Source organism: Schistocerca gregaria, chromosome 1, assembly GCF_023897955.1.
Source record: "Schistocerca gregaria isolate iqSchGreg1 chromosome 1, iqSchGreg1.2, whole genome shotgun sequence".
Lineage (NCBI taxonomy): Eukaryota > Metazoa > Arthropoda > Insecta > Orthoptera > Acrididae > Schistocerca > Schistocerca gregaria.
The window spans coordinates 1,052,858,197-1,052,883,356 of record NC_064920.1 but is presented as its reverse complement, the minus strand read 5'-3'; the positions used below and the strand labels follow the sequence as shown (position 1 = coordinate 1,052,883,356).

The window sequence follows — 25,160 nt, the reverse complement described above, 5'->3', positions numbered from 1 at the left end:
AATGTGTCTTTGCTCATATTATGGGGGGTTTTAACATTTTATTCGATTCTGTGTTTTCCTCAATTTTGCATTTTAAAGTCTGGACCACAGGAAAATGTAAAATAGGGGTTTCACTGTATTTTTGTTTTGTTACTAATTTTACTGTTGTATTTCTTGTAAATCTGCATCTAAATGGATACTCTGTAAGCCACATGTAAGTGCCTGGCAGAGGGTTCATTAAACCACCTTCACAATAATTCTCTATTGTTCCAATCTCGAACAGCTCGTGGAAAGAAACAGATACCTATATCTTTCCGTGCGAGCTATGATTTCTTATTTCATTATGGTGATCATTTCTCCCTATGTAGGTTGGTGTCAACAAAATGTTTTCGCATTTGAAGGGGAATGTTGGTAATTGAAATTTCATGAGAAGATTTTGTCTCCATGAAAAATGCCTTTGTTTTAATTACGGTCACCCCAAATCCTGTATCATGTCAGTGACACTCTCTCCCCTAGTTCTTGATAATACAAAATGTGCTGGTCTGCTTTGAACTTTCTTGATGTACTTAGTTACCCCTTTCTGGTAAGGATCTCACACCGCAAAGGGGTACTCCAAAAGAGGACAGACAAACATAGTGTAGGCAGTCTCTATAGTAGATCTGTTACATCTTCTAAGAGTTCTGCCAATAAAATGCAGCCTTTGGTTTGCCTTCGCCACAACGTTTTCTACGTGTTTTTTTCCAATTTAAGTAGTTTGTAATTCCTAGGCATTTATATGAATTTACAGCCTCTAGATTTGACTGATTTATCATGTAACCAAAGTTTAACGCATTTCTTTTAGCATTTGTCATTATTTAGGGTCAGTTGCCAATTTTTGCACCATACAGGTATCTTTTCTAAATTGTTTTGCAGTTTCTTTTGCTCTTCTGATGATTTTATGGATGATAAAACACAGCATCATCTGCAAACAACCTAAGGTGGCTGCTCAGATTGTCTCCTAAATTATTTGTATAGGTATTCCATAAGCATACAATGATACTACAAGTTGCTTGCGAGGTACAGTGTCAAAAGCCTTATAGAAAACTAGAAATGCAGAATAAATTTGAAAGAATTACAGAATCAGTTTGAAATCCCTTGCTGTCTGCCATGTATGTCATGTTCTAACATACTTCTGAATGAGTCCCATAACTCTTGGTGTGCTTTGCACACTATTTGTTCCACTGCATTCCTGTTTGTTCTGTATATTTCCCATCTCTCTGATGAGGTTTTTGTTTGTAGAAACTGCAAATAAGATACTTGTTTTTCTGTAATGGCTTCTTTAATTTCTGTGTTCCAAATTCTGGGTCATTTTTTCTCATCTGTTTCATTCCCTTTATCAAGTGCTTCTGAGGCTGCTTCATTGATGTAGGTCTTAATATTATTCCATTCTGTATCTATGTCATCTTTATTGATTGGCAGTGAAGCAAGCTTTTCATGGAGGCTGTCTTGATAATGTTTCCTAATACTATATTCTGACAGGATATGTATTTTGAAAAACTCATGTTGTGGCTTCTTTTGAGGTTTCTTTGTTTTCTTCCATTTTAATCGTTGCATTATTTTGCTGCCTAAAATGAATTGGTCGCTGTTACCTATGGTGCTTTCTCTATAAACATGTAAATATTGCATAAGGTTCTTCCTTTTTTTATTAATTAGCATATTAATCATTCACAGACCTCAGTCCTCGTGCATTGCAAGTAAACTTGTGAATTTCATTATTTCTGTGAAATGTGTTAGTAATTTTAAAGTTATTAAAAAGAGGCAAAGTGGCATAGCTCCCATCAATCATTTTTAAGGGTTTTTTTCTCCAAATAATCATACTATTCCTGGTATAGTTAGATTTCCAACTCTTGCATTAAAACTACCATCAATGACAACATGGTCTAGCTTGTTAATTTTGCTCACTTCTTCCTGAAGGTCATAATGAAAGTAATGTCATTCCTTCCCTCCTCTGGGCTGTATACGAGGTGCGTTCAAAAATCTCAGAACATTGATAATTTTGCACAAATGGTGTGCTGGAGCAAAATGCGGTTGGCATCCCTGCACATGTCTGTGTTTAATGTGTAACTGTTGGAAGTTTCATTGTTGTACGTTTGTTAGTTATTTTTCAGTGCTGTATTGAGAAGAATGTTGTGTTGCACACTTTGATCCGAAAGATTGCAGAAGTACATAACATTTCAGTTCTATCATGTCATAAAATCCTGGCACAGCATCTTGGAATGCATCGTGTTACCACCAGGTTTGTCCCATGGCCCTTGAGTCAAGACCAGAAAGACTTTTGCCTCGCAATCTGTGATGTGTATGGTGTGAAAAATGATGTTGCCCTTAAATTATAAAAAGTTTACGGCATCCAAGAGTCTTAAAAGGAGTCTGCTAAACTTCAGTTACACAATAAATCACATAAAATTAAACACTATCAATTTAACTAAATACCCAGGAATTACAATTACACACACTTACATTGGAATGATCACGTAGATAAAATTATGGGAAAGGCAAATCAAAGACTGTCTTTTATTGGCAGAACACTTAGAAGATGCAACAGGTGTACTAAAGAGAGTGTGTGCACTATGGTTGTCCATTCACTGCTAGTGTTTCCATGTAATATAGCATCCTTACCAGATAGGATTGAAGGTGGACATTGAAAAAGTCCAAGGGATGTCAGCTATTTTGTATTATTGTGAAATAGGGGAGAGAGTGTCACAAATATAGTAAGTGAGCAGAGGAGGCAATCATTAAACAGTGGCATTTTTAGTTGCGGAAGGATTTTTGCACAATATTTCACTCACTTATTTTCTCCTCCAAATGCAGAAATATTTTGTTGTTGCCCACCTGCTCTGGGTGAGACCATCATTATGACAAAATAAGAGAAATCAGAGGTTATACAAAAAGATTTAAGTGTTCATTTTTTGCATGCACTTTTAGGGAGTGGAACGGTAGAGAAATAGTCTGAATTTGGTGTGGAGAACACCCTGCTGCCACTTAATTGTGAATTGCAGAGTAGTTGTGCATATTAATGATTGATTTATTCTCTCAAAGTATGATAATACTTCAGACTCTAACTTGAGTGCTTGAATTGTAGCAAACATAACTCTCCTCTTTTACATTGAGTATAATTTTTCTTTTTTCTGTAGCTGCATACTGTATTTGTGATTGTTGCATGGCTCCACCATGGAATCTCCCAATCCATTGTACACTGTGACATGCTGTACAGTACTGTAGACTGTCAGCAAAAACTTGCACTGATCTCAGTGACCTGAATGGAGGTCTCCAACTGCCGCACTAAGCTGTAGGAGTATCTCAAACATAACATTATCAAAACGCACAGAATCAATTCAACAACCTTAACCTGTACATCAATACTTCAAGTAGTTTGTTGTTGAATCTTAACACGTTTTTTTTTCATTTATGCTCAACTTGAAGAGAACTTTGATCTTCACACAGGTATCATGACTGTGATACATTCTGTTGGGTTTAAAAGGGACCTTTCCCCCCCTAAAATGAAACACACCAAGGAGAATATATATTCTGCAATAGATGTGAAGATTTCAAATTGCTTGGAAAGCTTTCTACATGTAGATCTATGGTGGTCTCCACTCGTTATTTTTATCACTCATATCAGTGCCCATAGCACATTTCTGGCTCTTGGCAAATTTTTTTTGTTATTCCTTCTGTTTATCTTCTTCTCTTGATTATTTTGGAATTATCTTCTGAAATCTGGTTTTTGGTTATTTTAGCTGTTTTGTTTGGTCAAGCATGTTTGTTTGGAGATAGGAGCATAATCATATTTATAGCATTTCCTGAAATGGATATTTCTTTTGTGGCACATAAAGATGTATTTGTTACTTGCTGATGTAGTAACTGCCCACACATGACAAAAAATGTGTAGCACTCCAGAATATGTTAATCTATGCCAAAGGGTGAATAGCTCAGAAGAGTCTTCAGAATGCACTCAAGTCTAAGTGTAGGCATGGTTCATGTTGGATTATTACAATCTCTTAATATTATGTATGCTAGCAGATTTCAAACAGTGTTTAACTGAAATCCATTGTTATGGTCAACAGAAACCTTGTTATGATTATTTTATAAAATGTTAAATTGCGAAATATTGTGCTTTGATGTTATAATAAACTGTCTTCTGATCATCATCTTCCCATGAACCATGGACCTTGCTGTTGGTGGGGAGGCTTGCATGCTAATCTGGCTTTGTAACATTAACCAAAACGACCTTGCTGTGCTGGTACTGCAAATGGCTGGAAGCAAGGAGAAACTATAGCCATAATTTCTCCTGGGGTATGCAGCTTTACTGTATGGTTAAATGATGATGGCTTCCTCTTGGTTAAAATATTCCAGAGGTAAAATAGTCCCCATTCAGATCTCCAGGCAGGGACAACTCAGGAGGACTTTGTTATCAGGAGAAAGAAAACTGGTATTCTACGGATCGAAGAGTGGAATGTCAGAACCCTTAAACAGCTAGAGAGGTTAGAAAATTTAAAAAGAGAAATAGATAGGTTAAAGTTAGATATAGTGGGAATTAGTGAAGATTGGTGGCAGGAGGAACAAGACTTCTGGCCAGGTGAATACAGGGTTATAAATACAAAATCAAATAGGGTAATGCAGGAGTAGGTTTAATAATCAATAAAAAAATAGGAGTGTGGGCAAGCTACTACAAACAGCATAGTGAATGCATTATTGTAGCCAAGATAGAAACAAAGCCCACATCTACAACAGTAGTACAAGTTTATATGCTAACTAGCTCCACAGATGGTGAAGAGATTGAAGAAATGTATGATGAGGTAAAAGGAATTATCCAGATAGTGAAGGGAGACAAAAATTTAATAGTCATGGGGACTGGAATTTGATAGTAGGAAAAAGGAAGAGAAGGAAAAGTAGTAGGTGATTATGGAATGGGGGTAAGGAATGAAAGAGGAAGCTGCCTGGTAGAATTTTGCACAGAGCATAACTTAATCTTAGCTAACACTTGGTTTAAGAATCATGAAAGAAGGTTTTATATGTGGGAGAGGCCTGGATACACTGGAAGGTTTCAGATAGATTATATAATGGTAAGACAGAGGTTTAGGAACCAGGTTTTAAATTGTAAGACATTTCCAGGGGCAGATGTGGACTCTGACCACAATCTATAGGTTATGAACTGTAGATTAAAACTGAAGAAACTGCAAAAAGGAGGAATTTAAGGAGAAAAGTGGCCTGGATAAACTAAAGCAACCAGAAGTTGTAGAGAGTTTCAGAGAGAGCATTAGGGAACAATTGACAAGAACAGGGCAAAGAAACAAGAACAGGGGAAAGAAATACAGTAGAAGAAGAATAGTGAACTTTGAGAGATGAAGTAGTGAAGGCAGCAGAGGATCAAGTAGGTAAAGAGATGAGTGCTTGTAGAAATCCTTGGGTAAAAGAAGAGATATTGAATTTAACTGATGAAAGGAGAAAAATATAAAAATGTTGCAAATGAAGCTGTCGAAAAGGAATACAAACGTCTCAAAAATGAGATTGACAGGAAGTGCAAAATGGCTAAGCAGGTATGGCTAGAGGACAAATGTAAAGGTGTGGAGTCATATATCACTAGGGGTAAGATAGATACTGCTTACAAGAAAATAAGAGACGTTTGATGAAAAGAGAACCACTTGTATGAATATCAAGAACGCAGATGGAAAACCAGTTCTAAGCAAAGAAGGGAAAGCAGCATGGTGGAAGGAGGATATTGAGGGTCTATATAAGGGCAGTTTACTCGAAGGCAATATTATGGAAATAGAAGAGCTGAAGATGAATTGGAAGATACAATACTGCGTGAAGAATTTGACGGAGCACTGAAAGACCTAGTTCTAAACAAGGCCCTGGTAGTAGACAACATTCCCTTAGAACCAGTGATAGCCTTGGGAGAGCCAGCCCTGACAAAACTACCATCTGGTGAGCAAGATGCATGAGACAGGTGAAATACCCTCAGACTTCAAGAAGAACATAATAATTCCAATCCCAAAGAAAGCAGGTGTTGATAGATGAGAAAATTACCAAACTTTCAGTTTAATAAGTCACAGCTGTAAAATAGTAACAGGTGTTCTTTACAGACAAATGGAAAAACTGGTAGAAGCTGACCTTAGGGAAGGTCAGTTTGGATTCCATGGAAATGTTGGAACATGTGAAGGAATACTGACCCTACCAATTATCTTATAAGATAGATTAAGGAAAGGCAAACCTACGTTTCTAGCATTTGTAGACTTAGAGAAGGGTTTTGACAATGTTGACTGGAATACCCTCTTTCAAATTCCGAAGATGGCAGGGGTAAAATACAGGGAGTGAAAACCATTTAAAATTTGTACAGAAACCAGAGGGAAATTATAAGAGTTGAGGGACTTGAAATGGAAGTAGTGGTTCGGAAGGTAGTGAAACAGAGTTGTAGCCTATCCCCGATGATATTTGATCTGTACATTGAGCAAGCAGTAGGAATTAAAATCCATGAAAAAGAAATAAAAACTTTGAGGTCAGAGACAGCAAAGGACCGGGAAGACCAGTTGAATGGAATGGACAGTGTTTTGAAAGGAGAATATAAGATGAACATAAACAAAAGCAAAATGAGGATAATGGAATGTAATGGAATTAAATCAAGTGATACTGGGGGAATTCGATTAGGAAATAAGACACTTAAAGTAGTAGATCAGTTCTGCTATTTGGGGAGCAAAGCAGGGATGATTTAAAATGTAGACTGACCATGGCAAGAAAAGTGTTTTTGAAGAAGCGAAATTTGTTAACATTGAGTATAGATTTAAATGTCAGTAAGTCTTTTCTGAAAGTATTTGTATGAAGTGTAGCCATGTATGGAAGTGAAACATGGACGATAAATAGTTTAGACAGGAAGAGAATAGAATCCTTTGAAATGTGGTTTTACAGAAGAATGCTGAATATTAGATGGGTAGATCACATAACTAATGAGGAGATAATGAATCAAATTGGGGAGAAGAGGAATTTGTGGCATAACTTGAATATAAGAAGGGATCGGTTGGTAGGACATGTTCTGAGGCATCAAGGTGTAGGGAAGCAGCATACTCACACCTTATAAAATTCACATCAGTCTTTCCATTGTGTGCCAACCAGCCCGCTGTAACTAGCTCTTACGTCATAAATGTTGCCCAACACTTTAAAAATCAAGTAAATAACCTGAAACGTTTCTAGCATGTCAGGAGTAATACTAAATCAATGTGTCAAATGTCAGTTCAATAACTTTAACCACTTTTGAAATTTGGACGTTTTTCTGTAAAAATCATTGGCGCAACAGAAAAGAGCTAGAAACTTAAAAATTTATATTTAGATTCCTTTTCATAATAATTTCGTAGAAACAGTATTCTGGATCTCATAAATTAAAATTTTAGTGGAAATTCATGATTTTCTGGGTTTTTTCTTAAAAATTAAGGAAGCAAGATAGATTAAGTAGGCTAAGAAATAAAGCTAAGATGTTTAAATTTAAGTAGAAGGGAGATCCGCTATAATCATAAAGATGTGAGAAGTTTCAACTGAATAACTATAAAACTATAGTGATAGCGTATCTCCAAAGGGCAAGTTCAGATCTCATCTACTGCGTGTAGTGTAATTAAATTAATTCTCTCACCCAAAATATTTGACTGAGCCACGTCAGACTTTTATTATGATTACTTACCTGTGTGCTGATTACACATTTAAATTGAGAGCTTCATCGGTCATTAGCAAAGGAAACAATGATTTATTCGATAACTTGAAGTGGTGCATTACTAGCCCAGCGGCTAGTCGGGAGAGCGGATTTAATCAGGCGTTCCCTTAGCTGTCCGCACCGCGGCTTTATATATAAGAACACTGCACGAGTAAAAAAAAGGCCCCAGTTCTTTCCAGACGCTGATTAGCGCACCAACTCTGCTGGGAGTCGCGTCGCGTCGGTATCATTGCTATAAACAGCCTCGGATACCGTAATAAGTTACTCGGGATATGTGTAACCATGAAATCGTTTTCGAGTGAATCGTTAATTCTGGGGTGACTGTAATTATCTATCTTCAGATTGCGTATGTCGTATTTTCACGTGCCGCCACAGGACAGACATTCTACCATTATTTAGCGTGGCGTTTGATGAACATTATCATCAAATTAAGGCGAGCATTCACTTAAACATTTAATTTGAACAGTTATAGTTGCATCAGCGCATTAGACTCTGAACTGCTCCAGTAGTTGGATTGTGTCGATTCTTTTTTGTCTGTGACTTTCAGAATATAGTGAACATTTTAGAGAGAATCGTTTTTGATTATGAATCCCAAACAATCTCCTAATTCCTCAGAGCTATAAGCTGTAACTATAAATGTATTTCTCAGATGAAGTGGGCACTAGGAATTCTAATTACAGGCTTCACGCTTTGCTAATCACTTTCTGGTTGCCAATATTGTAGTTAGAGAGCCAGTGTTGAGAACGGCAAACAACAGCATTAAATAAATCGTAGGGACATTTTAATAACAAATATTTCCACCCGCCGCCCCACATATGTTGCATGTGCCAGGAAAGACAGTCCACATTTATCATTTTTACAACTAGTAAATGCCACCCGCCGCCCCACATATGGTGCATGTGCCGGGAAAGGCATTCCACAGTTATCATTTTTATAACAAGTAAATTCCACCCGCCGCCCCACAAAGGGATCGCCATTTTAGTATTGGAGGGCAGCTTCGAGGGTAAAAATCATAGAAGGAGACCAAGAGATGAATACACTAACTAGATTCAGAGGGATGTAGGTTGAAGTAGTTACTTGGAGATGAAGAAGCTTGCACATAATAAAGTAACATGGAGAACTGCATCAAATGAGTCTGTGGACTGAAGACAACAACAACAACAGCTACTACTACTACTACTACTACTACTACTACTACAACAAAAACAATCATAAAGATAAGTGCTCCTCAACTTATGGGGAACATATTGTTCTGTTTATGGTTGCAGGATTCATCAGTTCAGTTGTTTCTTATTTGTAAACTATGATACACCTGTAAAAAATTAATCAGACGTTAGTTTTACATTGACCTAAATTTTTGTTGATTAAGCATGTACCAGCTAAGTGCTTCTAGATGCTGAAAAATTTTTGTAGGTGGTTGAAGAATGAGTCACTTTTTGTCAAAATAATTTAACTGGATGGATAAAAAAAGTACTCACCAAGTGGTGGCAGAACACACACATAAAAGATGGTTGCAATTGGCAAGCTTTTGGAGGCAGTGGCTCCTTCAGACAGAAGGGTTGATGGAGAAGGAAGAGGGTGGGGGGGGGGGGGGTGAAGGAAAAGGACTGGAGATGTCTAGGAAAAGGGGTAGATTTCGGGAAAGTCAGGTCAGGGAAGACTTACTGCATGGGATGAGAAGGAAAGACTGACTGATACTTTCTGTTATTCTTTTTTGCTTTCACTAAAAGCTTGGGTGCATGTAAAAGATATGCTGTGACTGTAGTTTTGCCATCTTCAAATTTATAAATTCTAATTGGAAGTTTCTTCTGGAGACAGAATGAGCTTAACGACATTTTAACATCTGAATCTGTAAGTGATAAGATAATATGCTGCTTACTAAACAGCAGGAGAGAACTGAAAACTCATGAAGGTTATTTAAGCTTGTGACATGTGACTTGTATTACTAAGCATTATAAAAGTGGGAGAATTTTGTTATGCCTTAGAAATATTATGTTTTGTTGTGTACTGATTTTATTTCTTTCTTCTGAAATTGCTGTAGTGGTGTATTATCATTTATTACAGTCATCTGTCGTAATATGAAAATTTGATGCAGCATTGTTCATTTTGCAGGTTGTTAACCTTGAAATCAGTGAAATATGTGCAGCCAATCGTGTGTTAACAGACTACATTTACTATATAATAGCTGGAGAAGTACTGTTGCTGGCACTATTGATCAGTAAGGTCTCTTATGATTACTGGGTCTTTAGGACTGTTGGACACTTACCATGGCCTGCTTCTAAAATGCCAAAGTTGCCTTGTGATTGGCTTTGTGAAGCCTAAAGTCACTAATTCAGCCTTGCCTATTCTGAAAACTTCCTGTAATGGAAACTCAAATTTCATATTGTATATTTTTATACAGATGTTACTTGCCATTTATACTGGTGTTGAAAAATGTACAAATAATTCTGAAAGCATTGGAACATCTCTCTCTAATTTTACAATTAGTTGCTTTATGCTGGACCCATGTGATGAAGACAGTAAAGTAACCATTATTACAGTTCAGTGAATTTAATATAAATTATCAGTTCTTGATGCTGTACAGTGGAGTGGTGTAGAATCTTGCTTACTGCTGTTGCTCATGTCCTTATGAAGTTAAAGTGGCACTATAACAAATCAAATGCATCATGTGTGGAGTGCATTGATTTTGTATGTACATTATATTTTAAAGAATAAACTGAAAGCTTTTGCTAAAATTTGATGGTCAGAGATTGAGATACATATGAAGAGTTATTAGAATATGAATTTCCATTTCATGGGTCCAAAAACTTAGTAATATGACTTATTATTGTTGTTATTATGGTACTAGCTAGGCAGTTCCTTCATTTTGAGCTTTATATTTACAGAGTGTGTATTGCATTGTGTACATGCAGACTGTGTGAGAGGCAAACATAAATAATACAGCAATTCATCATATTTTTAAGGGAAATACGAATTCTTATGCTCTCTCAGAGGTATTGAAATTGCTGTTTGACAGTTTGCACAAAAGGTGTGAAGACATGGCCATGCCGTAGTGTTCATTCCAGTATATTTTTTTTGGCTTTACAGAAAAATTAATATACAATAGTGTAAAAAATTTAGTGCACCTAAAATTTAAAAAGAAAATTTGCAACCGAGATGAGACAGTGTATTGACCTTTTTAACACAAGTTTCAAATACCTATTTTTCTGAATTGTGTAGTGCTTTACACTTCCAGTTTATTTTTATTATTATTGTCTCATTAGTCTTTATTGCATTGCTTTTTCTGTGATGTAGATATTTTCTTAAAATTTTATGCCCATCCCCTCTGTTTATTTTGTTTGTAATAGTTTTGTAGAGATCAGATTCCTGAAAAGTTGTTTATTGTTCTCCAGTACTACAGAAAAAATGACTTCTTTTTTTGACAATATCTGTAACTTTTTTACTGGTGTATAATCTCAATTCATTCCTTTCTAGTCCAGTACACCTTTCATAGCAACACGTGAGATCTGAAGTTGTTAATAATTTCTTTATTTCTGAGATGTTAATAATTTCTTTATTTCTGAGATCTGATTTTTTTTTAATTATCTTATTTGTGTTTCTTGAACTAGAAATGTATTGTTTCAGTGCTATTATTTAGCAGATGTTGAATGTGCTGTGTTTCTGTGAAATTTATTTAATTTATCATGTGAAGAAAATAAGTGAAAGAAAAAGCTACTTTACACTGTGAACATGCCTTTTTTTTAAATACAAAAAGTCACAATCATTATGTCAGGGGAGGAAACAGGCATTTGAATGGCTGCCTTATAGTACAGAAAATCTAATTGTTTCTCACTGTTGACAAATATATTGCATCTGACAAACAATTCTTAAATCAATGCGACTTGTTGACAGTGGCATGCATGAATAAAATCATCTCAGCTTTCAAGCCATATCACTTCACATAAAACACGTGGGCTTTTGACAGCTGGCTCTGCCGTCATCGCTAGGGATAAAAATCACTGAATGCCAGAACTGCCACACTGTTCTGTGTATATGGTTATTTGGGCATGATAGCAGCATCTGCACCCAATAGAGAGCATGCATGGTAAAATGAGTTGGACAGCTTGTAGTGGCTCTGACTCACCATGAGACAAGAGTATTGGCTTATGCATCACATTGGGATTACATTACAAAGGAGGTGGTCATAATTAGAATAAACTGCAACAGTTTTAACAGAGAAAAAGTTACACCCTTAGTAGAGCATGAGGGCTGGCTTTGGATATCGAGCAGAAGCAAAGATGGATGCTTAATGCTGTTAGGAAGGTGGAAGTGTCAGTTTCGATTGTGGTACCAGCCTTTCACATCACCTGATGTCACTCAGTCCTGTGGCAGGCTGCAGCTGCTACGAGCTTCCCAGCTCACCGTCCATGCAAGTATCACTTCAGCTTTCTCTGGAAGTTTACAAATACTGGTATCGTGCCTACATAAGTGGAACACCGAACTGGTGCCGGCAGTCACTGGTATTTAATCCTGATGGCAGTGGTAGAGATAGCTGTCAGAAGCTTGAATGTGTTTTGAAAGTGACATGCCTTGAAAACCAAGCAGATTTTATTCAGTATGACTTTAGTAGTGCAAGAACTAGAAATATTTTGATTTCTGTCTAAACCTTTCATGTGGATTGCAGCTCTCTTGTATACTGTTGGTTTTCTTTGTCATTAAATCAATGTCTAAATACTGAAGATTGATCTGCAACTTATTCAGCATATAATGGATTGAGTACGCTGATGGACTGAGTAAACATATAGCATATCAGTCATTGCTGATAACTGTAGTAATTCTGATTGATATTTTATATGGTATTTTATTGTATGTAGATATAAATTTACATTTGTACATATATTTTTGTAAAGTTATTATAAGTCTGTGTGTGTGTGTGTGTGTGTGTGTGTGTGTGTGTGTGTGTGTGTGTGTGTGTGTGTGTGTGTGTGTGTGTGTTGGGGGGGGGGGGGGGGGAGAGAGAGAGAGAGAGAGAGAGAGAGAGAGAGAGAGAGAGAGAGAGAGAGAGAGAGAGAGAGAGAGACTCTTTTCTAATGCCAAACTGAAATGCCTATCACCTAACTTTATATCTTATATATCATCAGATTCAAATCAACTGAAATTTACATCTGCAGTATGAGTAACAGTGCTAAAGAACCTCAAAGATAGTCAGATGGTGCCTTCTGTTGGATTTCATATGATGTACACAATTTTAGTCACTTTGATATATATATTTTTAAATGAATGTGAAATGTGATTTGAATTTATGTCTGTTTTTAATGTCTTTATATTTCAAATAAACGAAGTTATTACTTCCAATTTAACAGCTTTTCATTTTAAATAAGACTCACTTGCAGCTCCATTTCATGTGTTGGTTTAAGTACTCTTGTGAATTTTTTTTTGGAGAAAGAACCAAGAAATAAAGAAAATTTAGTACTACAAGACACTCAAGAATGTGGAGCCTTATACATATTGTTCTAGACAATAAAACAGCAGCCTGGAGTAAGTTGTAGAAGACAAGACAATACAAGGATGATATGCCACCATCATCACACAAGCAAAGAAGAGAGCTTCATCAGCACCTCTAAAAATTTTGTCACGCAAACATATTCACACTATTTTTAAATCCCACAAGCTCCCCGAACTGTAACTCACTCGCTAGTCCATTGCTGTAAGTTGCTCGTACCCGTATCCACTCTCAGTTGCCCTTTCTCTCTTGTGCATTCAACACAACTCATTGTTATTATCTCTTTGTGTCTTTCTGTCATTGTCGTCTGGGTCACAGCCACAGCCCCCCCTTCATTCTGTCCAACTACTAGTCTCCTATCACTTACACTGTCTCCCTCTTGGTCTCTCTTACTGCTGAAAACTCATTTCTTCTTTCCTTCTGCTGCTGTCTTTTATCACTGTCCCAATCTCTCTCTCTTGTTGTCATTGTCGTATACTCTGTCACTCTATTACTGACCCACTTCCACTTTGTCTTTCCATTTTACTGTCTCCTTCACTCTTTGCCTAGCACTGTTCTGTCACTTTCAATTATGTTCCACTGCCACTGTATTTGTCTCTCTCTCTCTCTCACACACAGCCATTGTCTCCTTCACTTTTTCTATATCACAGCCAAAGTCTACCATCTTCCACTATTACATTTCTCTCTCTGTGCCAATGGCTTCATCTCTCTTGGCCTAAAAAAGTGCAAATATGTATGCATGCCAAAATTTTAGGGGAAATTTTTAAAGGTGCTGAGGAAGGTAAAATTAGGCAGCTAGTAGCCCACTTTTCAGTCACAATCTTTTATATAAACAGGAACTTATTCACATTCTTTGTGCTCTGATAGGAGCATTTTTCCATTGGTTCTCTTCTTTTCCCTACTGAAGCAGGGCAAGTAACTCATATGAAATGAAAGTAAAATTTAGACAGTTTACTTATGTGAAACTGAAATAATGCAAAACTAATTTTACATCCCAGACCAAATTTTACTTGTAAAAAAAAAGTTTGCATGTGCTTTAGTCATAACACATGGGGTTTCCAGATGATTAAAGAGAGACTTTACGGACTATTTCTCTGTGCTATATCACTTTATAAACTACACTTTCATCTCACACTGGATTTTATGTGTACAAGAAGGGTGACTTTGAAGCTCTGTATCTAGGAAATGGATAAGGATATGAAGAAAATTTTCTTAGTTATTGAGAAAAATTGCAGCCATTTGCTGTGTATAGCCATCTTGGAATCTACTACTGGGTTTTGTTCTGCAGGCGATGGTGAAAATAGAGTAAAATAAAAAATAAAATAAAATGTCTGCAGGAGCATAGAGCAGTAGTGTCCATAGATCATAAGGTATTGAGTGTTTATGACAAGCTGTAGATGGTTGCCTGATGAGATAGACCACATATTTACAACAGTTCAATATTACCTTTTATAGATGTGAAGGTAAACACCTTGACAAGAATGCTAAGAGCTTAGGAAAAAGCAGTTTTTAGAAGAAGGATCAACATAGAGATAAGGATATTCTGTGTAACATCAGTAAAAGACAATGAACTTGAGAGCACAGTTTGCCATACATAGCAGTCATAATCAACAGTGAGCTTAAGAGTTCAGTTTTCAGAAATATCCAACAGCAAGATGATAGCAATAGATTGTTGGAAGTGAAATGTTACTTGAAACCAAATGACCAACCCAAGAGAAAATATATTACATGTTGTAAAATGGAATACTGCTCAGCTGAAATTGAGATGTTGTAAATTGTACTTGCCAGATCATGATGTAAATAAATTGTTTCGATTACATAAAACAAAGTTATGGGCAATTTGGTGTCAGGAACTGTACACTGAGGTGACAAAAGCCAAGGGATACCTCCTAGTTTCATGTCAGACCTCCTTTTGCCTGGTGTAGAGCAGCAACCTCGACAAGTCATCGGAAGTCCCCTGCAGAAATATTGAGCTGTGCTGCATCTATAGCCATCTACAATTTGCGAAAGTGTTGCTGGTGCAAGATTTTGTCCACGCTGGTATCGAAGCACTGTCCACTTTTCGTCCTTCTGCAGATGAGACTTTCAGCGGTTATTTTACACACATCGCCATATTGCCTTGGCAATTAAATGTTGATCATGTCACATAAATGTTTGATGGGATTCATGTTGGGTGTTCTGGGTGCCCAAATCATTTTCTAAAATTATCCAGAATGTTCTTCAAACCAATTGCGAGTAGTGTGTTTACATTTTGTGGCATGCACTGCAGCTGTAGCGGTTATAAAGCTAAGTACTGACAAACTTATTTGTGCACTGTTATACAGTTCTTAAATTTAATAGTGGCAAAATAATGTTTTAGTAAACTTTTGGAAACATTTGCTTGCTGTGTTTCTTAGAGTTTTCTGTGCGTTGAAGTCGTTTAGTAAATTTTGTGCATCAGTTTTCAACTGGCGTTTCTTATTGTTTCTGGTGAAATATTTCAGTAAAATTTGCATTCAGTGTTTTAACTTCATTAAGTGTTCCAGTGGCCATTTGAATTTTTTGGTTTTAGCTAATAAATTTGTGAAGTCTTGTTGGTATTGGTATTAGCTGTGGTGTAGTAGTATTAATACAAGTTGTTGCTTTCTTAGTAGGCAGAGAATTTTGAGACCATTATAGTTAGTTCTATAAATAGTTCTACTGGTGTAACTTAACTTGGTAATGTAGACGTATGGTTTTTCTCAGTAACTGTAAAATTTTACCATCAGTGAGAAGTGTGGGCTCTGTTGTAGGTTTGTGAGTAGTGGGTTACGGTGTGGGATTTGTTCAAAGTATTTTCATTGGGGGGAATGCAGTGGGGAAGCCAGTGGTCACTTTAGTGAGATCCTCTCCTGGGAATGCAGAATCTGTAGTAGAAGTAAATTGATAGAGGAGCAGGAGTGTAAGATCTGTGCCCTTCGGATGCAGTTACAACGCACCAAGGAGGAACTAGGTAGGTTGAGAAGGGTGAAGGGTGGTAGGGAATGGGAACTGGCAGTTGGCAAGAAGGCAGCTAGGAAGAGGAGGTATTCAGACAGTTTTACTTTGGGTATGCAATATATGTGACCAACTGTCAGAGTTGAGTGAAGGGGAACCTCAAGTAGCTGTAGATTTAGGGAACATGCAGCAGTGCTCAGCAATTAAATTAGGTGGCCTGTGTTAGTTGCCTATGTTAGTCGTAAAGTCTGGCAGAAAGAAGGAGGTTCTGCTGCTATGTAGTTCTCATGGTAGATGTGTGGGCCAGCAGTTGCAGGATGTGATGGGGAGTGAGTACCAGGTCACCAGCATTGTGAAGCCCAGTGCAGGGTTGGCTCAAGAGACTGACAGCATAGGGGAGTTATGTAGGAATTTTACGAAGGAGGATGAGGCAGTGATATTGGGTGGAGCAGGGAACAGTCTTGATAGGGATGGGGGATATGATGTAGGTGGTGAGCTGGTAAAGATAGCTACTCAAACTTGTGGCACTAATGTCCATTTCGTGAAACTGTTTCAGCGTCATGATGGGCCTCACCTTAATGCGGCTGTTAGGCGTGTTAACATGGGGCTGGGGAGGGCGCTGATGGCAGAGGGCATGGGTCACATCTCAGTGGTGCCATTTGGGTCTGTCAGTAGATCGGGTTTCACTAGGCATGGCCTGCACCTCAGTAGGTATGGGAAGGGGAAGCTGGCTAAAATTATAGGTGACAGTGTAGTGAGTGGTGGTGATGGGGTCACTCATGGAAAAATTCCTGTAGTAGTTGGTGTTAGAGCTGCACCTTTTTTTAGATTGAAGTAAGCTGATAGGTATACCTGCTTAAAGGAAGTCCTCTAACTAAGGGCTCACCTTCCAATGATGTAATGATTCCAAGTAGAGAAGGAATTACCATATTTCATCAAAATATAAGAGGTATTAGAGATAAAGTTAGTGAACTGCTTATAGATGTTGACTCTAAAATTATTGATATATCAGAACACCACTTAAATAATTTGACAATTCAGAGGCTTCCTTTACCAGGATACAGAATGAGTGGCTTTTTCTCAAGGAGTTCCTTGTGGGATGGTGGGAGTGGCTATGTACGTAAAAAACAGTATTCCATTTGAGTTCATAGATGTATCACAACACTACACTGAACAGATATTTGAATGTTGTGCAGGGGCAGTTGAATTTAGTGAAACTAAACTTGTCAGCCCAGGTGTCTGACTAGTGGGATAAGGATATTTTGTAGAACAAAGCGGGAATTATATCAGAATATTAGTAGTAGTGACAATCAAGCAATAGTATCCCATTACAAGCAGTATTGTAAGGTGCTTAAAAATGTTATTAGGAAGGCAAAGAGTACCAGTATGTGGTACGAAAATGGAAAAGCTAATTCACAGGATTAAATTAAAACCATATAGTCCGTTGTGAAGGAAGTGTCTGGTCAGCAGCACAAGGTCGACAATATAAAGTCAATTTGTAGTAAAAATATTTTTATTACTGGTAAATCAGATATATGTACAGTATTTAACAATTATTTTCCGAGCATTGCTTGTGAATTAAATAAAATTTCAGTTTCTACAGGATATTATGTTATGATCGAGTGTCTAGCAGAATATTAAAATACTGTGCTGTACATGTCAGCCCTCTATTTAGCCATATGTGTAATTTTTCCTTTAGGAATGGTCAGTTTCATGAGAGATTAAAGTACTCAGTAGTAAAGCCACTTTATAAAAGGGGAGAAAGGGATGATGTAGATAATTTTAGACCTATTTCTGTGCCAACAGTGTTTGCAAAAGTTATTGAAAAGGCTGTGTATGAAAGGATAATTGAACATTTCATATCACACGATTTGCTGTCATATGTACAGTTCACCTTTGGAAGTCGTTTAACAACTGAAAATGCTATATTCTCTTTTCTCTGTGAGGTACTGGATGGGCTAAACAAAAAGGTCTGAAATACTTGGCAATTTTTTGATTTAACTAAGGCATTTGATTGTGTTGATCACAAAATATTGCTCCAGAAGTTGTACCATTTAGAATACGGGGAGTAGCTCACAGTTGGTTCGCCTCTTACTTTAGCAACACACAACAAAAGGTCATTATTCACAATGTTGATAACGGCTGTGTTGTTAGGTGTGAGTGGGGTACTGTCAAGTGGAGGGTGCCACAGGGATCAGTGTTGGAGCCACTCCTGCTTCTTATTTATATAAATGATATGCCCTCTAATATTACGGATAACTCTAACATATTTCTGTTTGCTGATGGCACTAGCTTGGTAATAAAGGATGTTGTGTGCAACATTGGCTTGGTTTCAAATAGTGCAGTACACGACCCAAGTTCATGGCTTGTAGAAAATAAACTAACGCTAGATCACAGTAAGACTCAGTTTTTACAGTTTCTATCACACAATTCAACAAAACCTGGCGTTTTAATTTCACAGAATGGGCATATGATTAGTGAAACTCAACAGTTCAAATTTCTAGGTGTTCAGATAGATAGTAAGCTGTCGTGGAAAGCCCACATTCAGGATCTTGGTCAAAGACTTAATACTGCCATTTTTATTATTCGAACCATATCAGAAGTGAGTGATCGTTCGCCACAAAAATTAGTCTACTTTGCTTATTTTCATTCGCTTATATCATATGATATTATATTTTGGGGTAACTCTTCCCATTCTAAGAGGATATTTTTGGGTCAGAAACGGGTGCTTCGGGCAATAAGTTGTGTAAGTTCACGAACCTCTTGTCGGCCCCTGTCCATGAGTCTGGGTATTTTGACAGTGGCCTCTCAAAAAAAAAAAAAAAAAAAAAAAAAAAAAAAAAAAAAAAAAAAAAATATATATATATATATATATATATTTTACTGGCATTTCTTGTTAACAATATTAGCCTATTCCCAAGAATAAGCAGCTTTCACTTGGTTAACACTTGGCAGAAATCAAACCTGCATTTGGATTGGACTTCCTTAACTCTTGTGCAAAAAGGGGTGCAGTACCCTGCTGCATCTATTTTCAATAAGCTACCAATCGAATTCAAAAATCTTAGCAGTAATCCACATGCTTTCAAATCAAAACTGAAGAGTTTCCTCATGGGTCACTCCTTCTATTCTGTCAAGGAGTTCCTTGAAAAATTAAGCTGATTCTTATTGTATTGTTGATTGTGTTTACTTAAATTTATGGACTGACTTTTTTCAGGCTCATACACGTTTATTGTTATCTGTTATTACTTTTATGTTGTAATTTCATGTACTGACACATTCCATGACCATGGAGATTTGCTCCTCAATTTGGTCCCATGTTACGTGATGTGTAAATAAAATAAAATAAAATGAACAGTGGTGGCCCAGTGACATGGCACATTGTCATCCATAAAAATTCCACTGTTGTTTGGAAACATGAAATCCCTGAACGGCTGCAAATGGACTTCAATTAGCTGAATGTAACCACTACAATCAATGATCAGTTCGGATGGACCAGAAAAGCCAGTCCATTCCATGTAAACACAGCCCACATGTTTATGGAGCCACCACCAGCTTGCACAGTGCATTATTGACAACTTGGGTCTGTGGCTCCATGGAGTGTGTGCCACACTTGAACCCTACTATAAGCTCTCACCAACTGAAATCAGGGCTAATTTGACCAGGCCACAGTTTTCCCGTCATCTAGAATCCAATCAATATGGCCACGAACCCATGAGAGGCACTGCAGATGATATGCTGTTAGTAAATGCACTCACCTTTGTTTTCTGATGCCATAGCCCATTGATGCCATATTTTTCTGCACTGTCCTTATGGATATGTTTGTCATACATTTCGCAATTATTTCTGTGGTTGTTTCATGCATTGTTGCTCACCTGTTAGTACTGACAACTCTACGCAAACATTGCTGCTCTTGGCCGTTAAGTAAAGATTGCCAGCCACTGCATTGTCTGTGGTGAGAGGTAATGCCTGAAATTTAATTCCTGTTATGCAGCCATAATCATGTTAGATGCCTGTTTACAAGAATCACCTGAGTACAAATGGTAGTTCAACCAATCATTGCCCTTTTATACTTGTGTACACGATACTACCACCGTCTGTATATGTGCATATCACTATCCCATGACTTTTGCCAAATTGACTAGTCAAATTGCAAGAATTTTTGAGCTTTAACAACCTGTCAATGAGTTTAAAGAATCACCTACATATATTTTACTGATGCCAACATGTAAAAGCATCAACTGATATAATACAAGGCACACTGCATATCCAAGATATTCAAGGAATGCCTGGAAAGAAATAAAATAGATTTATAAACACTTTCCATCAGCAAATATGAGCAGAATCAGAGTGAAGGGTTTAAATCATTTGTGTAGGGTATAATCTCACAGAAAACATTCAGCAAAGTCTGGTTTCATATCAGTAGTGAGAAGAACAGCATTACAGTAATAACTTCTTGTAAAAAGCAGTAGGGCTTTTTTCTTGCCACATTATGCCAGGTGAGAAACTGAGAAACATAATTATGGAAGAAACAGAGTTTCCGGTAGTTACAAAATTGTTTTTGGAAGGAGAGGGAAGACTGGCTAGGCAATGGATGAAAAGAATGACCAATGAGAGAAATACGAGGTACAGTGAAAGAGTGAAGCACATCAGCTTTAAATTGGAAACTTCATTCTAGTAAAGACTAAGAATAATTCCAAGCCAATAAATGAAGAAAGAAAGCTTGGCTTGAGAATGCTTTAGATCTGAAGTCCATCACCAACGTGGAGTTCATCCTTCATTGGACCAATAAGATAAAAATTAGAAAATTGGTTTTGTAAGGAAAGAAAAGACTGGCTAGGCAATGGATAAAAAGAATGTCCAATGAGAGAAATAGGAGATACAATGAAAGAGTCAAGCATATTAGCTTTAAAGTGGGAAACTTCATTCTAATAAAGACTGAGAGAGTGGGGAAAGAAGACAAGAGATCCAGGCTGTAGAGTGGGTGAGAAAGAACAGTCCAATGAACCACAGATTTACACATACAGTACCCTCCAATCTACTTTTACTGTGAGTAGGGAGAGCCAAGCTATATTGAAGCATAATATGACCTACCAAATTCCTTATTTTCAACCTCTCCTACATTTGCAGTGCAATAAGCAATCACATTACAAGAATCCATACTTTCCAACTCAGCAACAGTTGCAGTAGTACCACAGGTGTACAGACTTGTGTGAGGCCTTGCGTTTTCATGGAGAAGGAGAAATTTTTTTGCATTTTTGTGGTGACAACCACGCTGAAGTTGTTTCTTCAATTTCCTGAGTGTAACACAGTGCACTTCAGAGTTGAATGTTGCACCATAAGGAATGACATCAAGCAGAATAACCCCTTCAGAGCCCCAGAAGGCTGACACTGTAACTTTACTAGCTGAGGGTGCAGCTTTTAACATCTTCTTCTTGTTTCCAGTTAAATGTGATGAACCTATTTTTCATTGCCTGTGATGACGTTCAACAAAAAATGGTCATGATCAGCAGGTTGTAATGCATAAGCAATTCCACGCATATGGTACTTTGTTGGTTTTTGAGATCTGCTGTCAGGCATCAAGGAACCCAACGGACACAAACCTTTGAGTTCTCCAACTTGTGAATGAGTGTGTCAACACTACAGACAGAGACACCCAGAAGAACAACAAAGTCTTTGATTGTGGTTCGTCTTCTAGAATGAGAATCTTCACACATTCCAACATCGCAGGAGTCACAACTGTGTGCGGCTGGCCAGGGCACTGGAGATCAGACGGGTTTTCGTGCTCATGTTGCAAGAATGATAGAACCCTTGCCCAGTGACCCACAGTGCTTTTGTTCACTGCCAGGGCTCTGTAGACATTCTGCAATTGCCTATGAATGTGTGCAATGCTCTGGTTTACCACTGAAAGAAATTGAGTGACAGCTCTTTGCTTGGAATCTACCTCTGTTACAGATGCCATTTTGAAGGCTACATATAGGACTTCCACCTATCAGAAATTCATGAAACTGTAGGTGCTGAAGCTTGAATATTCCACTATGTCCCACAACCAGTTCCGAATTTTTTCAGCCAAAATTGGCTGAAAAAAAAGTGTATTGCATTACTTATTGTAAACTGCTTGTAAATCTCTATCAGTTATCATCATTGAAATGTAAGAATTTCTACTGTTACCTTTTGACTACAACCTTTGATGGGTTGGTATTATACTGCTGAAATAAAAGTAAAATGTTTATGAACTTTTCAGTATGCAGAATGAAAACTTTGAATCTTCTGCTCCTAATCTAAAACAAATAACACAAAAAATACTGACAACATGTTTTATCCCTGACCACTTTAATGTGTTGTACTTTGATCAGGTCAACTAAACACACTTTATAAAATTAATTACAGATGACATTAACTATGTATAGAATTAATTGTGAGAACACTTTCAATTAATGTTTCAGATGTCTACTCAGTGATTTGTTTCGCACTGCTAGAATACATTTCAAGATACTGAGTGTAAGACTGGCATCGTGCTGGGAAAAAAGTGATATGCAAAATAAGGAAACTGCCACAAAGCTCATTCAAGAAAGTCATCAGGGTCCTCTAATTTAAAGAAGTATCTTGATTTTCCACCTCAAAACATTCAAACAGTTAGACATTTTTTTGTATATGTATTTAAAAAAAGTTTTCATTTACAAAGAGGCTCAATTATTGCTAAAAATTTGATAACTATGGCAATTATGTTCTATGACCTTAAAGAAAGCCAAGTAATGTCTTTGGTTTATGACTTTGTAATAAAAAGTCATGGATTCCTCTTGAATTGGCCAAAAAAGTGTAGCTAAACAAAGGCTGAAGTTTAAGGCAATAACTATCATGATACACTGTCCCTTTGGAAACCTCAAGCAAAAATTTTGGCTTGGGATATTACTTTCAATAAAGAAATTGTGCAGATATCTGTAACAGCTACAAAAAGATCTTTGACTATCATCAATGCCAACAAAATGGCATACAGAATTACGATGGAACAAGATTAAGCTCATATGAGCTTTCAGAAGTCATGGTACCAAAATGCTGAAGGGACTGCACCTGATGAGAAAGGTTTGTGCTGTGACTGCTGCTGGCAATAAATTCTCAGATCTATTTATTTTTCTCAGGGTAAATTTCATGACTCCCAAGCTAAATGGGACTCCTACAGCATTAACTGGAGCTACCAATTCCTAAGGTTGGTCTAGTGCTTCGATTTGTCCTACAAGTTTTCAAATTCTTTGTTGTCCACTTCCACCAAGTGCTTTCTATATCATGGGCAACCATAAAACCTATGAACAGGATATGCACATAAACTTGGACAAAGCAAATTATGTAACATTATGATCCTCCTTCCCCCCTGCCTCTGTACATATGCACATTTTTTTAATTATTTCTCCATCCCATACACCACGCTCCCCAGGTTCCATGAAGTATGGCTAATTTAATGTAATATGTGGTTCATACATTTAAAATTTGTGACAACGGGGTTGCAAATAACTTGATGTTTGTTTGTGATTCACATAACAGAACCTTGACACCATCAAAAATAAAATTAAAAGTTTCATGTTACAGATTTTAACTCACTAAATGAGAATATCTTTGCACAAGGTATCTGCCTTCCATAATGAGTTATCAATGGATTAATGGTGGAGGGATTGGAAGTAACCAAAGATGTCTCACTGTATGTATTGTCCACTGAGGACACTAGGTGTGGCACAGGAGTATGCATCCATTGGCACCAGCTCACATGCAAAAATATCTGCAGCATATTACATGGTTGCCATGGACCACCATAGTGTCACTTATTACAAACAAATGATGTTTATGCAACATCTCTGGTGGGCCTGCGCTAAGTGGTTTTCTCCTCGTCTGTGACCTGGACTTTGTTGGTACCTACCATCGATGTTTGGCTATCATATGGAGTTACCTGTGAACTTAATATGTAACTGTCTTCACTCACTATCCAACAAAAAGTTGTGATTTCAGTATATGAACTTATGCCATATGGATGCACCAGGAATGTAGTTCATTTTCAAATGCTTCGCAGTCCAGTCTCAAACCTTGATACTCACATTTACTACTTTATCAAAATATAATTTTATAATAAACTTCACAAATTGCTTCTTGCATATGTTTGCATAATGTGTTCTGCCACTGAGAACAAATATGAACACAGGTCAAATTGTTCATAAAATAAAGATTATGATAAAAATTAATTTAGTAATTTTCATTACTTATCTTACTGTCACAGTTTGATGTATTTTGATGTGTTTGTTAATTCTTTAGCTAGAAGTATGATTTCTGTTTGTGGGAGAATATTCAGGTTTTAGTTAAAAATATGTATGGGAAATAACTTGTTAGAGCCACTATATTTCCCACACAGATCATTTAATTCTCATCTCTTTGACATATCACAATTTCAACTTTCAGGCGAGTCTCAAACTTAGAATATGAAATGACACAATCCACACAGGAACTTCTTGCCATCTTCCAGCCAAATTTCCAACTAACTCCTAAGAACAATGAGAATGCACTCATCAAAGAGCCTATTACATATGAAATGGTCTACTTATCAATCACCTTTTCTGGGGTTATTTTGTAAGTCTGTTATAAACAGTTGCAAAGTCACTGTTTTAAAGTGTAAATACAATTGGATAACTTTTTAACCAAATTCTGGACTGAATATATGAAGAAAAAGGATGGAAGAATGGAAAAATGAAATTTGATAAATTTAACACAACCACAGTGACATTACATACTGTCTACTCAGTAATGCATGTACAGAGTAGAGGGAGTTGTCAAGAGAAATAATTTATATTAATTTTTAAAATTTCATTGTCTGCCAAGTCATGGTCAAATTTTTTAAGGCAGCATTTTTGCTCCTTTCTCTACAGGAGAAAGTGCAAGAGTGAGATGAGCAGTGTGAAGATTTAGGCCTTCCTTTCAATGAAACCAATTTTGATAAACGGGATTATATTCTTACAAGTTTATCAAGGAAGGAAA

General features: G+C 37.0%; 1 protein-coding gene across 1 annotated transcript in view; it reads left to right on the top strand.

Annotated features, from left to right (window-relative positions):
• The window catches only part of LOC126280974 (protein halfway), a 95,866-nt gene extending 82,821 nt beyond the window's left edge, over positions 1–13,045 (top strand). Inside the window, exon 9 of the mRNA XM_049979807.1 lies at positions 9,824–13,045. Coding sequence (XP_049835764.1) covers positions 9,824–10,033 — 210 coding nt within the window. The 3' untranslated portion in view covers positions 10,034–13,045. The remainder of the gene's footprint in view (positions 1–9,823) is intronic.
• The last annotated feature ends 12,115 nt before the right edge of the window (positions 13,046–25,160 follow it).